This window comes from Homarus americanus, unplaced genomic scaffold, assembly GCF_018991925.1.
Source record: "Homarus americanus isolate GMGI-L3 unplaced genomic scaffold, GMGI_Hamer_2.0 scaffold13628, whole genome shotgun sequence".
Classification (NCBI taxonomy): Eukaryota; Metazoa; Arthropoda; class Malacostraca; order Decapoda; family Nephropidae; genus Homarus; species Homarus americanus.
Genome location: NW_024728956.1, coordinates 327,501 through 347,649, shown reverse-complemented (window position 1 = coordinate 347,649; position 20,149 = coordinate 327,501). Strand labels below are relative to the sequence as shown.

Below are 20,149 nucleotides of genomic sequence, written 5' to 3'. Positions count from 1 at the left end.
GAAGAAGACGCGAGACAAGGAAAGCCCGTGTCTAACGAAGGCTCAGGCGAATGGAAGGTTGTGAGGAGAGGAACGACCAAACTGGTGGTGAAAAAAAAGACACCAAGGAAACGACAACAGCAGCTAAGTGTAAAAACTCTTTCAGTCCTTTGATAGACGAATTTGACGCTAACATAGTCAGGGACAAGGCTGACAAGGTTGTCAAGGGCAGATAGTGTCAACGGCCGTCTTGACAGATACTGTATTGCAAGTCAATATCTGTCACATTCGTAGACAACTGGGACAACTTTTATGGCAGAAGTGACCTTTATGCTAGGGATGGGGTGGCAGCCCTGGCCTCTCTCTTGAGAGGGCAGTTCAAAAGATGTCGAGGTCTTTAAACTGCTAGGAGAACATATGAGCACGGGGGTGGAGGAGAGCACGGGGGTGGAGGAGAGCGCAGTGTGACCGGGTAAACAAAGTGAAAGGTTGCAGGGAAATAGTGCAAGGAATGATGACAAAACTAAATTAGGCAGGGAGTTAAAACCAAAATGCGACAAAGAGAGGACTCAGAACACAACTAACTTAAATGTCTACTACGCAAACAGTAGAAGTATGAGAAACAAAATGGATGAAATCATGGTGTTGATATGTACCGAAAAAATCGATATAATAACATTCACCGAAACATGGATAAACCTAGACTCAAGTGAGTTACCTGTCGAATACCAAATTGCAGGTTACAAATTATTCCATACAGATAGGCAGATTAGGAAAGGAGGCGGAGTAGCGATATATGTCAGGGATAATCTGAAGTGTGAAACAAATAATGAAATAAAACAGAATTGAATACATAAACAATTTGGATAGAATTAACCGATGGTAGGGAAAAATTAATCACAGGAGTAATATATAGACCTCCTAATATTGATTGAGTTAATGAGCGACTTATTTGGGATGAAATGTGCAGGGCTTCTATACATAGCAAAGTCTGGATAGTAAGCGACTTTAACTTTAGCCAAATAGATTGGAGTGACCTTACAGGTAACTCAGAATCAAAGGATTTTCTTGACACAGTTCAAGACTGTTTCCTAAGCCAACATATAACCGAACCCACCCGGGGTAATAATATACTCGATTTAGTTCTGTCAAGCAGAGAAAACCTCATTAGAAATGTCGAGGTAGGGAACGAACTTGCTAACAGCGACCACAAAGAAGTAAAATTCAAATTAGAATTTAATGGCAGCTGCAAGAAAAATTCCATTAAAGTCCCAGATTTCAGAAGGGCAAACTTTGATAGTTTGAAGAGGCAGCTGAGAGAAGGGGTAACACGCTTGGGGGTGAATTACATGACCTCACGTGAGGTGACCCCACACAATGTACCCACAGAGAGCGAACCTCACTTTACCTGGAGACCTGACAATGATAACTTCACAAAATATGACGGCTGAGGATGACCTGATCACGAGATTTGAGGTTGACGAGTTCCACAACAATTTAAATAATGAGTTACTTAATGCACAAAGGCAGAACATACCATACAGAAAACAACAATGACCCCCAAATGGATAAATAATTATTTAAAGAATATTATTGGACAAAGGAAGGCTATAGGTAGGAGAATAAATCGTGGTGAAGTTTACCTCCGAGATTATCATAAGGTATTGGCTGGTAGGGTTAAGGCCCAAAATGCAAGATCAGCCGTGGTGTATACCATGGTTGTTATGCAAGAAGCGTTTTTGGCTAAAAAAAAAGAAAAATATGTACGATTCGTTATTGGAACATGGGGAAATTTCGTGGTACTCGTACCCCCCCCCGTCCGATGATCACTACGAGGGAACTATTTTCAAAACCAAAAGAAAGAAAATTTATTTGGATGGACATAAAATGTATAAATCTGCAAAGGAATAATATTTTTTATACGATATAATCCATATAGAATAGCACATGCAGAATTGTATTGTTCTTTTTAAAAGCGGTCCATGTTTGTGTACGAAAAATGCCGCCAGCCTCTACTTGTCTCATCGCCGTTTATATCCTCCAAATTCGCCTAACCATAAGAACATAAGAAAATAAGGAGTCTGCAATAGGCCGGCTGGCCTGTGCATGGCAGCTCCTGTCGAGAGTTACTACCACTCTCTATCATCCATGAATCTATCTAGCCTCCTTTTGAAACTTTCCAGAGTTCCAGCACTTACTACAAAGTTGCTAAGCTTGTTCCACTCGTCCACCACCCTATTTGTGAACCAGTTTCTTCCTATCTCCCTCCTAAACCTAAACTTATCCAACTTGAATCCGTTGCTCCGAGTCCTATCCTGCTCGGATATTATAAGAACTTTATCTATATCACCTTTATTGATTCCTTTCACCCACTTAAATACTTCTATCATATCTCCCCGCACTCTTCGTCTTTCTAGGGAATGCAAGTTAAGTTTCTTTAACTTTAACCTATCTTGATATGGAAGGTTTCTAAGTCCCGGAATCATTTTTGTCATTCTTCGCTGCACCGACTCTAGTGAATTTATATCCATTCTATAATAAGGGCACCAGAACTGAAGCGCATAATCGAGGTGCGGCCTGACTAGCGCAAGATATAGTTGCAATAAGACCTCTGCACGCTTGTTACTTACACTTCTAGATATAAAACCCAATACTCTGTTTGCCTTATAAAAGGTAAGCCTTTAAGATAATTATTAAAACTAATTTATGTGTAGAAATGTATTGAAATCAAATTAAACTAAAAAAAAGTCGTAAATGGTCTATTTGAAGAGTGGTGAGAACAGCTTCCTCTGGGATGGTGAAGGACGTCCTTTATCAGAATTAATATCGACCCAATTTTCGTAATGAGCGCAATTAATAACTGTCCAGCACTATCAAAATAATTATTTCCACAGAACAGGCAATAGTTCTCTTTATTACACTCACCCAACCCCAAGTTCATGAAAAACTTATAACTTTATTGTTAGATTTAATAAGGATAAAGAAGAAAGGAACAAATATTACACTCAATTCCTACGTTTTTATGGTTGTCACAGGTTTTATTTACCTATATTCACTGTAAATAATCGTATTTTATTCCCAGAATTGGCTTATAATCCAAGAAAATAGGAAAATGAGGTGCACCTTAGCTTGGGATTCAAGTTTTTTATGCTCGTAAATCGTGTAGCAAGAGCAAACGTTTCGTGCCACTGACAACGTTTTCAGGGTGCAAGCATACCAACCTCCAAGTCGGGTACCACCATGGCCCATCTTGAATAATCACAAAATTTTCACTCCATTGTATTACGACCGCCGGGATACCATGGCATGGTGTACACCACGGCTGATCTTGCATTTGGGCCTAAGACCGAGATAAGAAAAGCAAAGAGGAATAATGAACTGAAGGTAGCAAGGGAGGCGAAGGCAAACCCCAAGGGATTCTTTCAAATGTATCAAACTAAAACACGAGAAAAGATTGGACCAATACAGTCGGATACTGGCGAGCTAACTGGTAACGTCGGAGAAATGAGCAATAATCTGAATATATATTTTTCAACAGTTTTCACCACAGAAAATTTAAACATGATACCCGAGGCACAGACTCTATACAGAGATAGTGAAGAAAATATATTAAGCGAGATGGTAGTGACTAGTAACGATGTTAGTAAGCAAATAGACAAGTTAATACCTAATAAGTCACCAGGCCCCAATGAGATATTTGCCAGATTATTAAAGGAATGTGAGGAAGAGCTTAGTATGCCATTTGCAAATTTTTTAACATTTCCTTAAAAACGGGTGTAGTACCAGAATCCTGGAGGATAGCGAATGTAACTCCGATTTTCAAGAAGGGGGATAGATCACTATCTTCAAACGACCGTCCAATCAGTTAAACATCAATTGTAGGCAAATTACTGGAAGCAGTAATTTCAATTCTATTCGAAATCACCTGGAGAAGCACAAGTTGATCAATGATTCCCAACAAGGCTTCACAAGCGGGAGTTCAAGTCTAACTAATCTATTTGCATTATTTTCAGATGTTTTCGAATCAGTGGACGACTATGATGTGGTATATCTCGACTTTATCAAAACCTTCGACAGAGTCCCCCCACGAAAGACTAATAAGGAAAGTGGAGGCTCATGGCATTGGAGGACATATTCTAAAATGGATTAGGGCGTGATTACAGGACAGGAAACAGTGAGTGAGCATTAGCGGCACTAAATTCGATTGGAGTAACGTCACTGGTGGAGTACCTCAAGGCCCAGTACTTGGACCATTATAATTTATTATGTATATAAACGACAAAGATATCGACGTCGATAGCAACATAAGTAAATTTGCTGATGACATTAAAATACGACTAGTAATTAAATCTGACGATGACTCCGCAAAACTACAGGAAGACCTAGAAAAAATGTTCGAATGGTCTGAAAAATGTCAAATGGAATTCAATGTGGACAAATGTAAAGTACTTAGTCTAGGAGATGCAAAACGACAACCAGATATCAGAGGAACAACGAAGTTTGAGAGAAATCCGAATGTGAGAAAGATTTAGGAGTAATGATCAGTAGGAAACTTAAGCCATGTAAACAATGTGTATTTGCACGAAACAAGGCTAATAAAGTACTTGGGTTCAAATAAAGGATTGTTAGTTACAAGACTAGCGAGGTCATCCTAAAACTATATCTTGCGCTTGTGAGACCTCACTTGGATTACACAGTACAGTTCTGGTCACCGTACTACAGAATGGATAGAGAATCCCTAGAAAGAATTCAGAGGAGAATGAAAAGACTAATCCCGGGCATTAGGAACCTTGAGTACAGAGACAGGTTAAAGCATCTTAATTTGCACTCCCTCGAGAGACGTAGAGTGAGGGGCGACATGATAGAGGTGTATAAATGGAAGTCAGGGCTAACAAAGGTAGTCAAACTATCCAACCAGGAGCGAACTCTTAACATTGGTTTTTAAATTAGATAAATTTAGATTTAGGCGTGAAATAGGTAAACATTGGTTTGGAAACAGGTATAGGTTGGATGGATATATGAGCGATAGGGGCTGGGTGTAAACGGGACTGCCCAGTATGGACCAATAGGCCCGCTGCAGTTTCCTCCATTCTTATGTTCTTACACTATCGTTACCTGATGGTTAAGTTAAGTTTGGTTAGGTTAGTTTAGCATTACGTTAATAATCCGATGAAATAAGCTGGGGGTTAATCTTCAGGTGAACAAATCATCAAGTTAATTATCCCTATAAATGTCAACATCACAACTGTTAAAATAGACAACATGTTATTACAATGCCTTAATAACCTGTTGTAAATCATCATAAATACCTACATTGTTTTCCTTAATAACAACATAACAATTTACAACCAGCAAAATAAACAACCTCGATTTATTACCAGTTAAATAATTGTCATAATCTGTTCATGTTATCACAACTGTTGTCATATCAGTTATCAAATGTCCGTGGACTCTTCCGTGTACGTGATATATTGTTATTAAAATGGTCGTCAATATGTCTGTGAATTCTAGCACGTACACGGGGTCAGCGGTTCGAGACTTTCCGACTAATGTTACTCGACCTAACCTAACATAAAATGATACACTGAAGATTATATCAAAGGATTTCGTTTAGTGTTTCAAATTGTAGCGACGGAAAATCGAGTGATACATTTTGCGGGGGCCGGACTACTGTACATTGAAACATTCGCACGAGAGAAAAGTAATGTTACCTTTAACTTTTCTCTTGTAGTTGTATGCAAATGAACCACTCCCCTCCCCTCCTTCTTACCTCCCCCCTTCCCTCACCTCCCCCACCCCTCTCTCCAACCCTCACCTCCCATTCCTACCCTCCTTCCCCCCTCAGGCAAAGACCCAAACATTAACAGCTACAGAGTGGGGAAAAAAGTTTATAACAACGTAGGTATAACAAGGGTTATATAACTATATTCCTTGATTATTACAGGTGTACGGAGACTTTTGATCACACCTGTACAACGTTTATTTCTATATGATAAACGTGCTGCTTTAACTGACTGGCAGAACAACCCTCAGTCTCGGACCAAAGCTGATACCTTCCGTAAGAAGAAAGTGGCAGCCGAGCGGGAACTTCACAATCTAAAGCATGTGAAACATAAAAACTTGCAGATCAGCACAAGATGCCCTTATTTTTCAATTCCATTTAAACAATTTATGGGCCAATCACTCGTGGCGCAGCCCCCTCCTCTCATCCGACGATAACTCCATAATTAAAGACGACTAAGGCCTCCTTCAGTGATGGAAAGAGCACTACCATTCACTGCTCAACCGAAACACTGATGTGGATGTCCTGACTACCCAGCAGGTCCCTCAGCATCCAGAACTGACCCACCTCTGTTTCTGCTCTCTCTCTCTCTCTCTCTCTCTCTCTCCCATTACCGCCCCAGTTCCCCACACACAGATACACGACATGCATGAGCAATTCCTTGTTTAACTTGCTGCCTCATTTTTTCAGCTCTAAATTAAATGTACAGAACAAAGTGAGTATTTCCTACCCTCTTAAATACGAAAAATATCAGGAGTGTGTTAAGTGTGTGTTGAGTGTGTGTGGAGAGTGTGTGGAGAGTGTGTTGAGTGTGTGTTGAGTGTGTGTTGAGAGTGTTAAGTGTGTGGAGAGTGTGTTGAGAGTGTGTTGAGAGTGTGTTAAATGTGATGGAGTGTGTGTTGAGTGTGTGGAGAGTGTGTTGAGAGTGTGTTAAGTGTGTGGAGAGTGTGTTGAGTATGTTGAGAGTGTGTTAAGTGTGTGTGGAGAGTGTGTGGAGAGTGTTTTGAGTGTGTGGGGAGAGTGTTAAGAGCGTGTTGAGTGTATGAAGAGTGTGTTGAGTGTATGAAGAGCGTGTTGAGTGTATGAAGAGTGTGTTGAGTGTATGAAGATCGTGTTAAGTATGTTGAGTATGTTGAGTATATGAAGGGTGTGTTAAGTATGTTGAGTATGTTGAGTGTATGAAGAGTGTGTTAAGTATGTTGAGTATGTTAAGTCTTACAGCCCCCTCCTTCAGCCATCTCACAGCCCCTTCAGCCGTCTCAGCCGTCTTATAGCCCCTTCAGCCATCTCCATAGCTCCTTCAGCCATCTCATAGTCCCTTCAGCCGTCTCACAACCCCTCCCTCAGCCGTCTCACAGCCCCCTTCCTTCAGCCATCTCACAGCCCCTTCCTTCAGCCGCCTCACAGCCCCATCCACCGTCTCACAGCCCCGTCCTTCAGCCGTCTCTGCCCCTTCCTTCAGCCGTGTCACAGCCCCTCCTTCAGCAGTCTCACAGTCCCTCCTTCAGCCGTCTCACAGCCCCCCTCCTTCAGCAGTCTCACAGCCCCTCCTTCAGCCGTCTCTCCTTCAGCACAGCCCCCTCCTTCAGCCGTCTCAGCCCCTCCTTCAAGCCGCTGTCTCAGCCCTCACTCCTTCAGCACCGTCTCACAGCCCCCTCCTTCAGCCGTCTCACAGCCCCCTCCTTCAGCCGTCTCACCGACCCCAGCCGTCTCTTCAGCCGTCTCACAGCCCCCCTCCTTCAGCCGTCTCACAGCCCCCTCCTTCAGCCGTCTCACAGCTCCCCTCCTTCAGCCGTCTCACAGACCCCAGGGAAGGATAATCTACTTTCTTAAACTTTTACTTTTGACTTAACTAACCTAAGGGACGGGAGGCTGATTCCCTATCTACCTTGACTTCCTACCTTGAATCTCTACCATGATTCTCTACCTTCATTCTCTACCTTGATTGCCTATCGTGACTACCTATCTTGACTCCCTATCCTAACGTAACCAATGGACGACACAACAGCTCCTAGGAGACACACACACACACAACGCTACAACAACACTCTGTCCACCCTGGAAATGCTATCCCTCAGTGACCTTCACCACCAAGCACTAGCAAGGTTTGCCAGTGGACTGCTGCACCATCCTCGTCATCACCACCTCCTGCCACCGGCAGTCCCCCGCCCACCTCGCACAGTCCGCCACTACAACAAAATTCAGCCCATAAGAGCCCGCACTGATAGATATAAGAATAGCACCATCCCATCTATTGTTAAAATAATAAACAGCTCCTGATTTATGTACTGTACAGCCCTGTAAATGTATTGAACGTATATTATTATGTCTGAATCACATGTAAGTTTGTATATTTTCAGCAACTCTATTAATAAACCGTTTATTATTATTATTATTATTATTTATTACACACACACACACACATAATACTGGAAGCCACTCGAAATCGAGGATGGCCGGCCCAAGGGCCACTTAGGCGTGAATTTGTTTAAGGTGTAGAAGCTGTCGCCAACACAACAACCACACCCTAAGTTAACGAGTTGCATGACTCAGTGTCAAGGAATAGTCCGAGAAGACCGGACAACTCGCCAACTGCACTGGCTAACCATTACCCCGGAACACGATCCGCAAATCGATTAACATCCAGGTCCCCAACACACACACACACACACACAGAAAATAGAAATGTTTACTATGGCGACTAAAACATGCATGGTTATGTTATCCCAAATTACATATTCCAGTTTACAGTAATTTCACCCCCGACTCACCTATTTCAACAGTTTTATGGCTTATTATACAAGGCTTTATACAGATCAGTACCCGGCAAAAATGCACCCATTGAAGGACCGTTTTCTATAATGATCGTATGTTTATGTTGGTTTTCTTTAATAGAGATATGTGGCCGGGTCTCTCCCTCTCACACTCCGGTACACAGCTCGACCCAAATACTGACGACATTTAAATGGCACATCACCGTAAATAGATCACATTCTATTCACTAGCTATGGGATATTTATGACTTTAGATCGTGGATTAACCGGGATGTTCTAATTTTTTACATATCCGAAGTGGGTTCTATTGGTAGTGTGGGACAGCGTGGATATAAGACTATATATATTATATACGTAATTCTTCCAGTAGAGGAACAGTGCAGTCAACTGTAGTCACTTCCCCCATCTGCTAAGTTACCAACACAGCTGACTGAACCGGGAATGCCTGCACGGTTCGAACCAGTGAACCTTAAGATAGCGAGCGAGCACTGTATCCACTCAACCGCGTCCGCTCCCCCCCCTCCTCCTCTTAATCGCACACGCATTACCATAATACAATTTAGTCGACCAGATATTAATTGGCGACACATTCATTCAGATGAGTCAAGAATGTGAATGTAATTAAGACATTTAACATTTTCACATTGTTTAATTAAATGTTGGATAATGATGTTAGTCGTGTGTGTGTGTGTGTGTGTGTGTGTGTGTGTGTGTGTGTGTGTGTGTGTGTGTGTGAAATTGAAGTCTAAATGTGTGTGTGTGTGTGTGTGTGTGTGTGTGTGTGTGTGTGTGTGTGTGTGTGTGTGTGTGTGTGTGTGTGTGTGTGTGTGTGTGTGTGTGTGTGTGTGTGTGTGAGTGTGCGTGTGTGTGTGTGTGTGTGTGTGGAAGATGGTCAGACTTCCTGAGAAAGTTCTTAAAAGGATATTAAATTTTAATGGTCTTCTCACTGGAGTCGACTCATTGTTTACTATTGTTTATACACTCGCTCTGTTTACGTTGTTTACCATGATATATAAGACAATATTAATCACTGTTTTATTTACAAGATTACTATAGTTGAATCTTGGAGGAAAAACAAAATATTAAAATGAGAGTAGGTGAAGTGTTTGTTCAAGGACCCCTCTTACACTCACTGGTACTGACCTCCCAACCCACCTCACCCCACGTCCCCCCCACACCCCTCTTCCCCACCCCCACCTGACCCCCCTCACCCCCCATGACCACCAACATGGGTTAAAGTAGGCACTAACAATGACCATTAAATTTTAGCAGCTCTCCCCTGGACGGCTCGGGCTGTCCTCGTGAAATTTGGCAGAAACACAACATTATCCAATATAGTTTCCCAGAAATTCCTAACATGGAAGTGACATAAGAAACACTATATTTCTTGGCTTGTAGTAGGAGATGTGTTGAGTGTGAGGGGGGGCAGTTTTTCCTGGTAGTAACACAAGAGTAGTAACGTAGTAACACAACATTACACCATAACAACACACCACATCGCATCATATCACAACACAACACCATAACACCCTGACGCTTCTATGACGTCATTTTCAACAAAATTATAACAGTAGCATTCACTGTTAACTGTACAAGTTCTCTGTTAACGGTACAAAATCACTGTTAATGGTACAAACTCACTGTTAACGGTACAAACTCACTGTTAATGGTACAAACTCACTGTTAATGGTACAAAATCTGTTAACGGTACAAACTCTGTTAACGGTACAAACTCCCTGTTAACGGTACAAACTCACTGTTAACGATACAAACTCACTGTTAACTATACAAACTCACTGTTAATGGTACAAACTCCCTGTTAACGGTACAAACTCACTGTTACAAGTGATCGTTGGTAACAGAATAAAGAGCGTGTGTGACGATGAAGTAAACAGTTGTCGTCACTAACTACCAGTATGTTATTCCGGGTCATCGTCATCGTCATTATCATTATCCACCATCATCAACCTTCCTAGTGTCTATCCAATTATAAATAAATAGCACCTAAATAGCATCTGCATATACAGTTGAGGAAATAAATGCTATTGAACACACACACACACACACACACACACACACACACACACACACACACACACACACACACACACACACACACACACAGCACCAAACATTCAAACTTGACATAGCTATTACTGTTGCAAGCTATTAGAGCTCAGGAGAATATTGGAACACTTAGCTAGTTTGGCTAGTCTGAGGTGCTATTACGAGGGAAGGCTATTAAGACTGGGACCAATTAATAGAGACAGACAGACAGACAGACAGAGAGAGAGAGACAATCTACAATAATACAATCTACAATAATAATTACTTTAACCACCTCACTATTTTTCAGCATCCTAGCGGGTCGGCCAGTCGGTCTGTTCTCTGTTAGACACTGTTGGTAAGTACTGGATATGTCTGGGCTCTGTTAGACACTGTTGTTAAGTACTGGATATGTCTGGGCTCTGTTAGACACTGCTGGTAGGTACTGGGTATGTCTGGGCTCTGTTAGACACTGTTGGTAGGTACTGGGTATGTCTGGGCTCTGTTAGACACTGTTGGTAAGTACTCGGCATCATATCGCAGCTCTATAAGCCATTGACTCTAAGCTCTGTAAACCACGCCTCACACCTCTGTAAACCACGCCTCGTAGCTCTGTAAGACATCGTCTCTAAGCTCTGTAAACCACGCCTCGCATCTCTGTAAACCACGACTCGAAGCTCTGTAAACCACGCCTCGTAGCTCTCTAAACCACGCCTCGTAGCTCTGTAAGCCATCGACTCTGAATTCTGTAAAACAAGCCCCGTAGCTCTTATAAACCACGCCTCGTAGCTCTGTAAACCACGCCTCGTAGCTCTGTAAGCCACGGCTCGTAGCTCTGTAAACCACGCCTCGTAGCTCTGTAAGCCACGCCTCGTAGCTTTGTAAGCAATCGACTTGAAGCTCTGTAAACCACGCCTCGTAGCTCTCTAAGCCACGCCTCGTAGCTCTGTAAACCACACCTCGGCTCGTTCTCCTTTAGAGCCGCAGCTAAAATAAGAACTTCACTTTGCATATGAGGTCAGGTAAGCCCACAAGCAGTACTCCTTCATAAATATTACTCGCTGGAAGGTTAGGGGATAAGAACTGCATTTAACATATCGAGGACCCCAATGAAACGTACAAACACCTATGATATTGACGATAACTTACGATAATGTATGAAAACTTGATCACACGGACGAGATATTTACGAAAACTTACGAAAAACCGATAAAACTTATATGGAACTTATGAAAATTGATGAAAACTTGATAAAACTTACAAGATATTTACGAAAACTTACGAAACCTTACGATAACACTTGTATGAAATTTACAAAACCTAAAAAAATTAAATTAAGAAAACTCGATATCTTACACAAAATTTACGAAAACTTACGAAAAATTTGCGAAAACTGAAGAAAACTTACACAAAATTAAAAAAATGAAATTCCAAAAATTGTACAAAAACTCACTACAATTTACGATAACTTAAATGAACTTACATAAAATTAGGAAAACATTACGAAACCTTTAGAAAATATAATAAAACATTCAAATTCTTATCAACACATACAAAAAAAAAAATCGGAAAAAAAATCCCTTTACCAAAAATCACAAAACAGACAAAAACTCTCCGAGACCTCAGATCACGTACAATGAAACAAAACCAACACTTAACAATAAAACAATAAAAAAACAACACTTAACAATAAAACAATGAAACAAAACCAACACTTAACAATTCAATCAACCCAGAGTGAAAAAACTACAGTACTTCCACCATAAGAACAAAAAATCACTCTAGGATCCCTGTACCTTCACTACCATACATCATAACACACTGAAGAAGAATCTAGAGTACATTCACTCACCATAAGCTCCAGGATTTGCGGTGTTTCGTTGTCACATTCATGAGCCACGGCAGCCAGTTCGATGTTGTCACGGAAGATGGTGGCGTGTACGACCAGGGGGGGTGATGGCTCCAGGATATTAACAACCAACCTGTACACCTGCCCGGCTCTCACCAACTTCGGAGTCACCACCAAGTACGTCCTGTAAGGTAGATAATAAACACCTGTAGTACACTGTCAACATCTGTCAATATCTGTAGTACATTAATCAACATCTGTGGTATACTAATCAACATCTGTCAACATCTATAGTACACTATCAACATCTGTAGTACATTATAAACATCTGTAGTACATTATAAACATCTGTAGTACATTAATAAACATCTGTCAACAACTGTAGTACTTTAATAAACATCTGTCAACATTTGTAGTACATTAATAAACATCTCTCAACATCTGTAGTACATTAATAACATATGCAGTACATCAATAATCATCTATAGTACATTATAAACATCTGTAGTACACTATTAAACATCTGTAGTGCAGCAATGACATCTGTAGTACATCAATAACCTTAGTTGTGACATTGGAGAGTAATACAAACAGATGTCATTAAGAAAAGGAGTTAAACAGATGTCATAAAGAACAAGCGTTAAGCAGGTGTCATAGAAAACAGGTGTCATGAAGAACAGGTGTTATACTGATGTCATAAAGAACAGGCGTTAAGCAGGTGTCATGAAGAACAGGTGTTAAACAAATGTCATAAAGAACAGGTGTTAAACAGGTGCCATAAAGAACAGGTGTTAAACAGATGTCATAAAGAACAGATGTCAAACAGATGTACTACAAAAAAACATTGAAAGTTCACACAAATATAATCGCTAGACCCAAGTTTCACATCAGCATCGCAGAGTGAAAAGATTCGCCGGGCACTACTGAATGTTCGTGCTGGCGGAGGGGATGGAGGGAGGGGGGGACTTTTTAAACACAATATGGGGGGGGGGTATTTATTGAAGGCAGATGGTCGTAATAACAGGTAAAAAGGTCATTAGTTTATGTTAATTAAGGCCATGACTGGATACTAGCTAATGATGAGGCTGTTATTTTGTGTAATGATATAATTGGTGGAGCTTAATTGTTCATTTGGTGTATGGATGGTACATACATACATACATACATACATGCATACACACATATATACACACACACACACACATATATACATACATACATACATACATACATACATACATACATACAGCGGCCCCCCTTGGCCATGTCGGCCCATTCCCCAAGTCCCATCTCCGCGACCCATCCTCACCACCGGGATATAAACATAATCAAAAGTGACAATTTCGTTTCAGAAAAAAGTGGGACCACTGTTGAACAGTGATGAACAGTGTTTAAGCAAGTAAATTCAGCACGAGACAGTACCAGTGAGAGAAGTGACCCACCAGTGAGATAAGAACCAGGCGGTATTAATCCTCCACCGTGGGAACAACCGAGGGTCGGCTCTACACCTGACTACGAGATAACGCAACACCACCCATCAGAGAGTGAGGTACTGGGACACCACCCCACACCACCCGGTGTCCCCATGACCACGTGAGGTCCTTCATATCAACACTTATGGACGAGTTACTGAACCACGTGAACACCACACCATCTGATGTCTCCATCACCACGCGAGGTCCTTCATGTCAACATCTATGGACGAGTTACTACACCACGTGGTCTACATGACCTCACACAGTATGGCAAGAGACCAGCCCGGCCATCAACTGTAAACTATAATAATTTGTATGTTCAATTTATGTTCCTTCTCCTTTTAGTAATGAAAGCTTTTGTTAAACATAAGAACATAAGAAAATAAGGAGTCTGCAATAGGCCGGTTGGCCTGTGCATGGCAGCTCCTGTCGAGAGTTACATAAGAACATAAGACTGGAGGAAACTGCAGCGGGCCTATTGGCCCATACTGGGCAGTCCCATTTACACCCAACCCCTATTGCTCGTATAAGCATCCAACCTATGTTTGAAGCTATCCAGTGTATTCGAGTTAATGATGATATTTGGTAACTTGTTCCATTCATCCACTACTCTGTTTCCAAACCAGTGTTTACCAATTTCGTGCCTAAATCTAAATTAGTCAGCTAACCCCTCCCGTTTAGCGTCACACGAGAGCTAACCTTCAATTCTAAGTCTTCTCTCGATGTAAAGTGATTGACCTTCTTGTGTGTCTGTCTGTCTGGGTTAACCTTAAAAGTGTGTGTCTAGCGAGGTGTTGTTTGTTTGTTGTTGTTGTTGGTGGTGGTGATGTTGTTGTTGTTATTGTTGTTGTTCGTTTTTTCGTGTTTTTCTTCTTTTTTGTCGTTTTATTTTTTTTTCATTTCATTTTTTCCCATGCAAACTCGTAACAATAGTTTTAAATTAAACAAATTCAGATTTAGGCGCGAAATACGTAAACATTGGTTTGGAAATAGAGTAGTGGACGAGTGGAACAAGTTACCACACAACACCACACCACACCACACAACACCACACCACACAACACAACACCACACCACACAACACCACACAACACAACACCAGACCACACAACACCACACCACACGACACCACCGCCACACCACACCACACCACACAACACTACACCACACAACACCACACCACACCACACCACACAACACCACACCACGCCACGACACCACAACACAACACAACACCAGACCACACAACACCACACCACACCACGCCACACGACACCACACAACACAACACAACACCAGACCACACAACACCAGACCACACAACACCACACCACACCACGCCACACGACACCACACCACACGACACCACACAACACAACACCAGACCACACAACACCACACCACACAACACCACACCACACCACGCCACACGACACCACACCACACCCACACCACACAACACACTACACACCACACCACCACACAACACACTACACCACACCACGCCACACCACACCACACAACACAACACACTACACCACACCACACCACACACACACCACACAACACACACACCACACACACCACACACACACTACACCACACCACACCACACACACACCACACCACACACACACACACCACACCACAACACACACTACACCACACCACACCACACAACACCACACCACGCCACACAACACCACACAACACAACACAACACCAGACCACACCACACCACACCACACAGTGGCAAAAGTTCAACATTCTTCCCTCTTACTCCATCAATTTATCAGCCGCCAGAAGACCAGCAGCTCACCGCAACACAAAGCTGTGACACAACACTCTTCTCTTCCTCTGTGTTTGTGTGTGTGTGTGTCGCCCAGAACAACAACAACAACAACAACAGGAGCACCATTAGTAAATCATTATTTTCCTCCCCACACAGGAAGGCCCGTTGGTGTGAGCTGTGTTTGTTTACTCTCTCTCTCTCTCTCTCTCTCTCTCTCTCTCTCTCTCTCTCTCTCTCTCTCTCTCGGGGTTGTTACATCCACCTCTGGCTTCAAGATCAGACACACACACGGGTCTCTAACCTAACCTAACCAAACCACCTATATAGCATTAGGGTGTTCAATCATCAGGTTGAAATAAGTTAGATGGGGTGGGCTAATCTTTGTGATCTGAAACTATAATAAGTACACCGTTTGCCCACCAGATAGCCATCACCCCCCAGGCAGCAGGAGTAAGACCCCAACACTATGCGTCGACTTGCACCAAACTGTTATACATCAGGTGTAATTAAGTTAACACTGACGCTAACTCACGTTGTCTCTAAGTAAGGTGTACCGTGTGTGTGTGTGTGTGTGTGTGTGTGTGTGTGTGTGTGTGTGTGTGTGTGTGTGTTGTACAGGTGCTGTGTGTGTGGGGGAGGGGGGGCAAAAGAGAACCCACATCAGCTAAGAAAATTCTGCCCAGGAAATCATAATATAAAGTAAATCCAAACGACCTATGAGTCAATACCATCTAATACCATTCCTGTACATTAATATAAGAGTGAATAACATTATGAATAAAAATAGCCTGAATAAGCATCACAAATAAAAATAAAAATAAAAAACATACTTATTTTCAGCCACAAATGAATATAAACTTTCACTAACTCGTACAACAACTTTAGGTCTCAAAAGGCTGACAAAAACCACAAAATATAAAAATATTCTAATGAAAAAATGTGAAAATGTGTAAAAAAAAAATTGAAAGAAACATTCAGGTGATTTAAAATGTATTCATGTGTGTGTAACTTTCTGAGGGCGGTGTCTAGGTCAAGCCATCAAACACGCGACATACAGTCTCCTTCACTAGTGCGTTTACAGGGGCTCGTCAGGTTTTGTACAGTGTGGCAGTCCTGTGTTTGTTGACATTCGACAGAAGGAAACTCACAATAGTAAACATGTTATGGAATCAAATTAAAACAAATATTTCAATGTAATAATTTGTGGAATGTTTATATGACGAGCCCCTGTAAACACACAAGTGAAGGGGGCTGTACCTAGGCTATGTGACGAGCCCCTGTAAACGCACTAGTGAAGGGGACTGTACCTAGGCTATATGACGAGCCCCTGTAAATGCACTAGTGAAGGGGACTGTACCTAGGGTATTTGATGAGCCCTGTAAACGCACTGTGAAGGGGACTGTACCTAGGCTATATGACGAGCCTGTGACGCACTAGTGAGGGGACTGTACCTAGGCTATATGACGGAAGGCCTGTAAACGCACAAGTGAAGGGACTGTGCCTAGGCCTATGACGAGCCTGCAAACGCACTAGTGAAGGGGACTGTACCTAGGCTATATGACGAGCCCCTGTAAACGCACAAGTGAAGGGGACTGTACCTAGGCTATATGATGAGTGCCTGTAGATGCACTAGTGAAGGGGACTGTACCTAGGGTATATGACGAGCCCCTGTAAACGCACTAGTGAAGGGGACTGTACTTTCCAATAATTAGTTACAGCTTGTTATCCCGATTGGAAAGCCTGGGACGGTAGTTAGGATTGAGTGATTGAGGGAAGAGTGTGGTGGAGGGGAGAGTGATGGAAGATGATGATTGGATGAGGCATAACGAGGAGAGGTTAGGTTAGGTTTAGTTAACATTAAGTGGTTAATCTTCAGGTGAAATAAGCTGGGGAGTGTAATTTTCAGGTGATATAACCTGACCTGACCTGACCTGACCTAACCTCAAAGTATCGTTAGGATGTCTACTCATCAGGTGATTCAGTTAATTAGCTAATAAAATCAACATAATTCTCTAACTAATGATATTAATTACTGACTTTAATTACTGACCTTAATTACTGACCTTTCTAATTACGTTTAACACACAAGGTAATGTTTTACAGGTTAATTACTAATTGTAATAGCCAGTACCAGGTCATCAACAAACAAACACACAGATAAAAGACGAAAACACAGCGAATAAACAAACACAGACATAAAGAACACAAACACACAAACAAACAAACAAACACACACACAGGTAGTTACTTCCGGCTGGTTCTAATAACGTCAAATTAGTGTCACCTGTCTCTCGAACCTCCGTGCTAGAGGGTCATTTGTGTCTCTGGTTTTTATCTGTCTGTCTGTCTGTCTGTCTGTCTGTCTGTTTTCTTTTTGCGGGTAACTATGATATCCAGCTGATGTGTACGGTACATGCTCGTACACACACACATGTACATTAACACACATACACACACACATACGTACACACGCAAATGCATGGACACAAATAGAGAGAGAATTTAAATACGTATAAACAGAGAGAGAAGCGTTGTGTAATTTCAAGCTTCAACACGGACATATTCACGCCTCATTTGCATATGCTGGCTTCACTACGGACCACGGACACAGGAAGGCTTCACTACGGACCACGGACACAGGAAGGCTTCACTACGGACACGGACGACAGGAAGGCTTCACTACGGACCACGGACGACAGGAAGGCCTCACCTACGGACCACGGGCGACAGGAAGGCCTCACTACGGACCACGGACGACAGGAAGGCTTCACCCCGGACCACGGACAGAAAGGCTTCACTACGGACCACGGACGACAGGAAGAACTTACGGACACAGGACCACGGACGACAGGAAGGCCTCACTACGGACCACGGACGACAGGAAGGTTCTACGGACCACGGACGACACGGATTGGTGGGTCACTTTGTGTTTCATCCCAGCAGTGACCGGACTGGCCATCATGCTAATGGATGTGAGAGACTTACTCCATAAGCCTGAACAATATAAGCCTTACTCATATTCACTACACCAAACAGTAACACACACACACACACACACACACACACACACACACACACACACGTAGATGGTGTACAATTAGGACAACTTAAGTTTAATTATCTGAGCCTTAAGAGAGACGGATGTGGTGGTGTGGCAATACTCACCCGAAGGTTAGGTTAGGATTAGGGTTAGGTTAGGTCCTTGTGTGTGTGTGTGTGTGTGTGTGTGTGTGTGTGTGTGTGAGGTGCCCGTCATCACCGTGGGAAGGCGGCAGGGGGTGGGGTAGGAGAAGATGAAGTGCCTGAACTCACGAAAACAACAAAAGAATAACAAGAGAGAGATACCGTGGTAACCTGACACTACACCAATTGTGTCAGTAAAGACTAATTCTGTTTTTGTGGTGACCATCAAAACGACCTCAAATGCCCCACCTCATCCTACCCCGCTCCACCCCACGTTGCCCTGCCCCATGCTGCCCCGCTCCACCCCACGTTGCCCCTCCCCATGCTGCCCCGCTCCACCCAGCCTTGCCCCGCCCCATGCTGCCCCGCTCCACCCAGCCTTGCCCCGCCCTGTTACCCAGAATGCTATAGCTACAGCTGCTGCCAAAATTTGGAACATTAAGCTTTGCCTACAATAAGTTCACTGAAGCTTTAAGGAAGCATTTGACTGTTTCACTTAAGCTGTAAGACGACGCTTTATTATCTCACTTAAGCTGTGGGAAGGCATCTATCTGACTCTCTTAAGCTGGGAGGAAACACCGGTCTCATTTAAGCTGTGTGACGACGCTTTATTATCTCACTTAAGCTGTATGAAGGCATCAATCTGATTCACTTAAGCTGGTAGGAAGTACCGGTCTCATTTAAGCTGTAAGACGACGCTTTATTGTCTCACTTAAGCTGTACGGATGTGTTGAATTGGTTCACTTAAGCCGTATGAAGTAATCTACCTTCCCCACTTAACTACAAAAGAGTTTACAAGTACACTTAAGTACTTCTTCACACACCCTACACTGCAGACTGTCTCAAGCAACTTAAACAGATGTGGGATAATATTCTATACCTGACTGTACACCTGTGACTCTACACTTGTTATTATACACCTGTTACTGTATATCTGTTACTGTACACCTGTCATTGTACATGTGTTACTGTACACCTGTTCCTGTACACCTGTTACTGTACACCTGTTCCTGTACACCTGTTCCTGTACACCTATTCCTGTACACCTGTTACTGTACACCTGTTCCTGTACACCTGTCACTGTACACTGTGGCAAAGACTCTTCACTGAGACAAACGCCCATATTATTAAACAACATCTTCCCTCTCTGACGAACAGTTTTCTTTGATGTCTTTTTATTCCCGTTTTCTTTAATGTCTAGTATCTCCGTTTTCTTTAATACCTTGTATCTCCGTTTTCCTTCATGTCTTGAAGGCGTGTACTATAATT

The 20,149-nt window shown here is 42.5% G+C and overlaps 2 protein-coding genes across 2 annotated transcripts in view; one reads left to right on the top strand and one right to left on the bottom strand.

Annotated features, from left to right (window-relative positions):
• LOC121866268 (C3 and PZP-like alpha-2-macroglobulin domain-containing protein 8) overlaps nt 1-18,656 on the bottom strand; it is a 76,607-nt gene extending 57,951 nt beyond the window's left edge. The window contains exons 1-2 of the mRNA XM_042365889.1: nt 18,526-18,656; nt 12,434-12,614 (exon numbers count right to left, since the gene is read on the bottom strand). Of these exons, the coding sequence (XP_042221823.1) occupies nt 12,434-12,614; nt 18,526-18,656 (312 nt within the window). The remainder of the gene's footprint in view (nt 1-12,433; nt 12,615-18,525) is intronic.
• Nucleotide 18,657: 1 nt separating this feature from the next.
• The window catches only part of LOC121866267, a 10,418-nt gene continuing 8,926 nt past the window's right edge, over nt 18,658-20,149 (top strand). The window contains exon 1 of the mRNA XM_042365888.1: nt 18,658-18,669. Coding sequence (XP_042221822.1) covers nt 18,658-18,669 — 12 coding nt within the window. The remainder of the gene's footprint in view (nt 18,670-20,149) is intronic.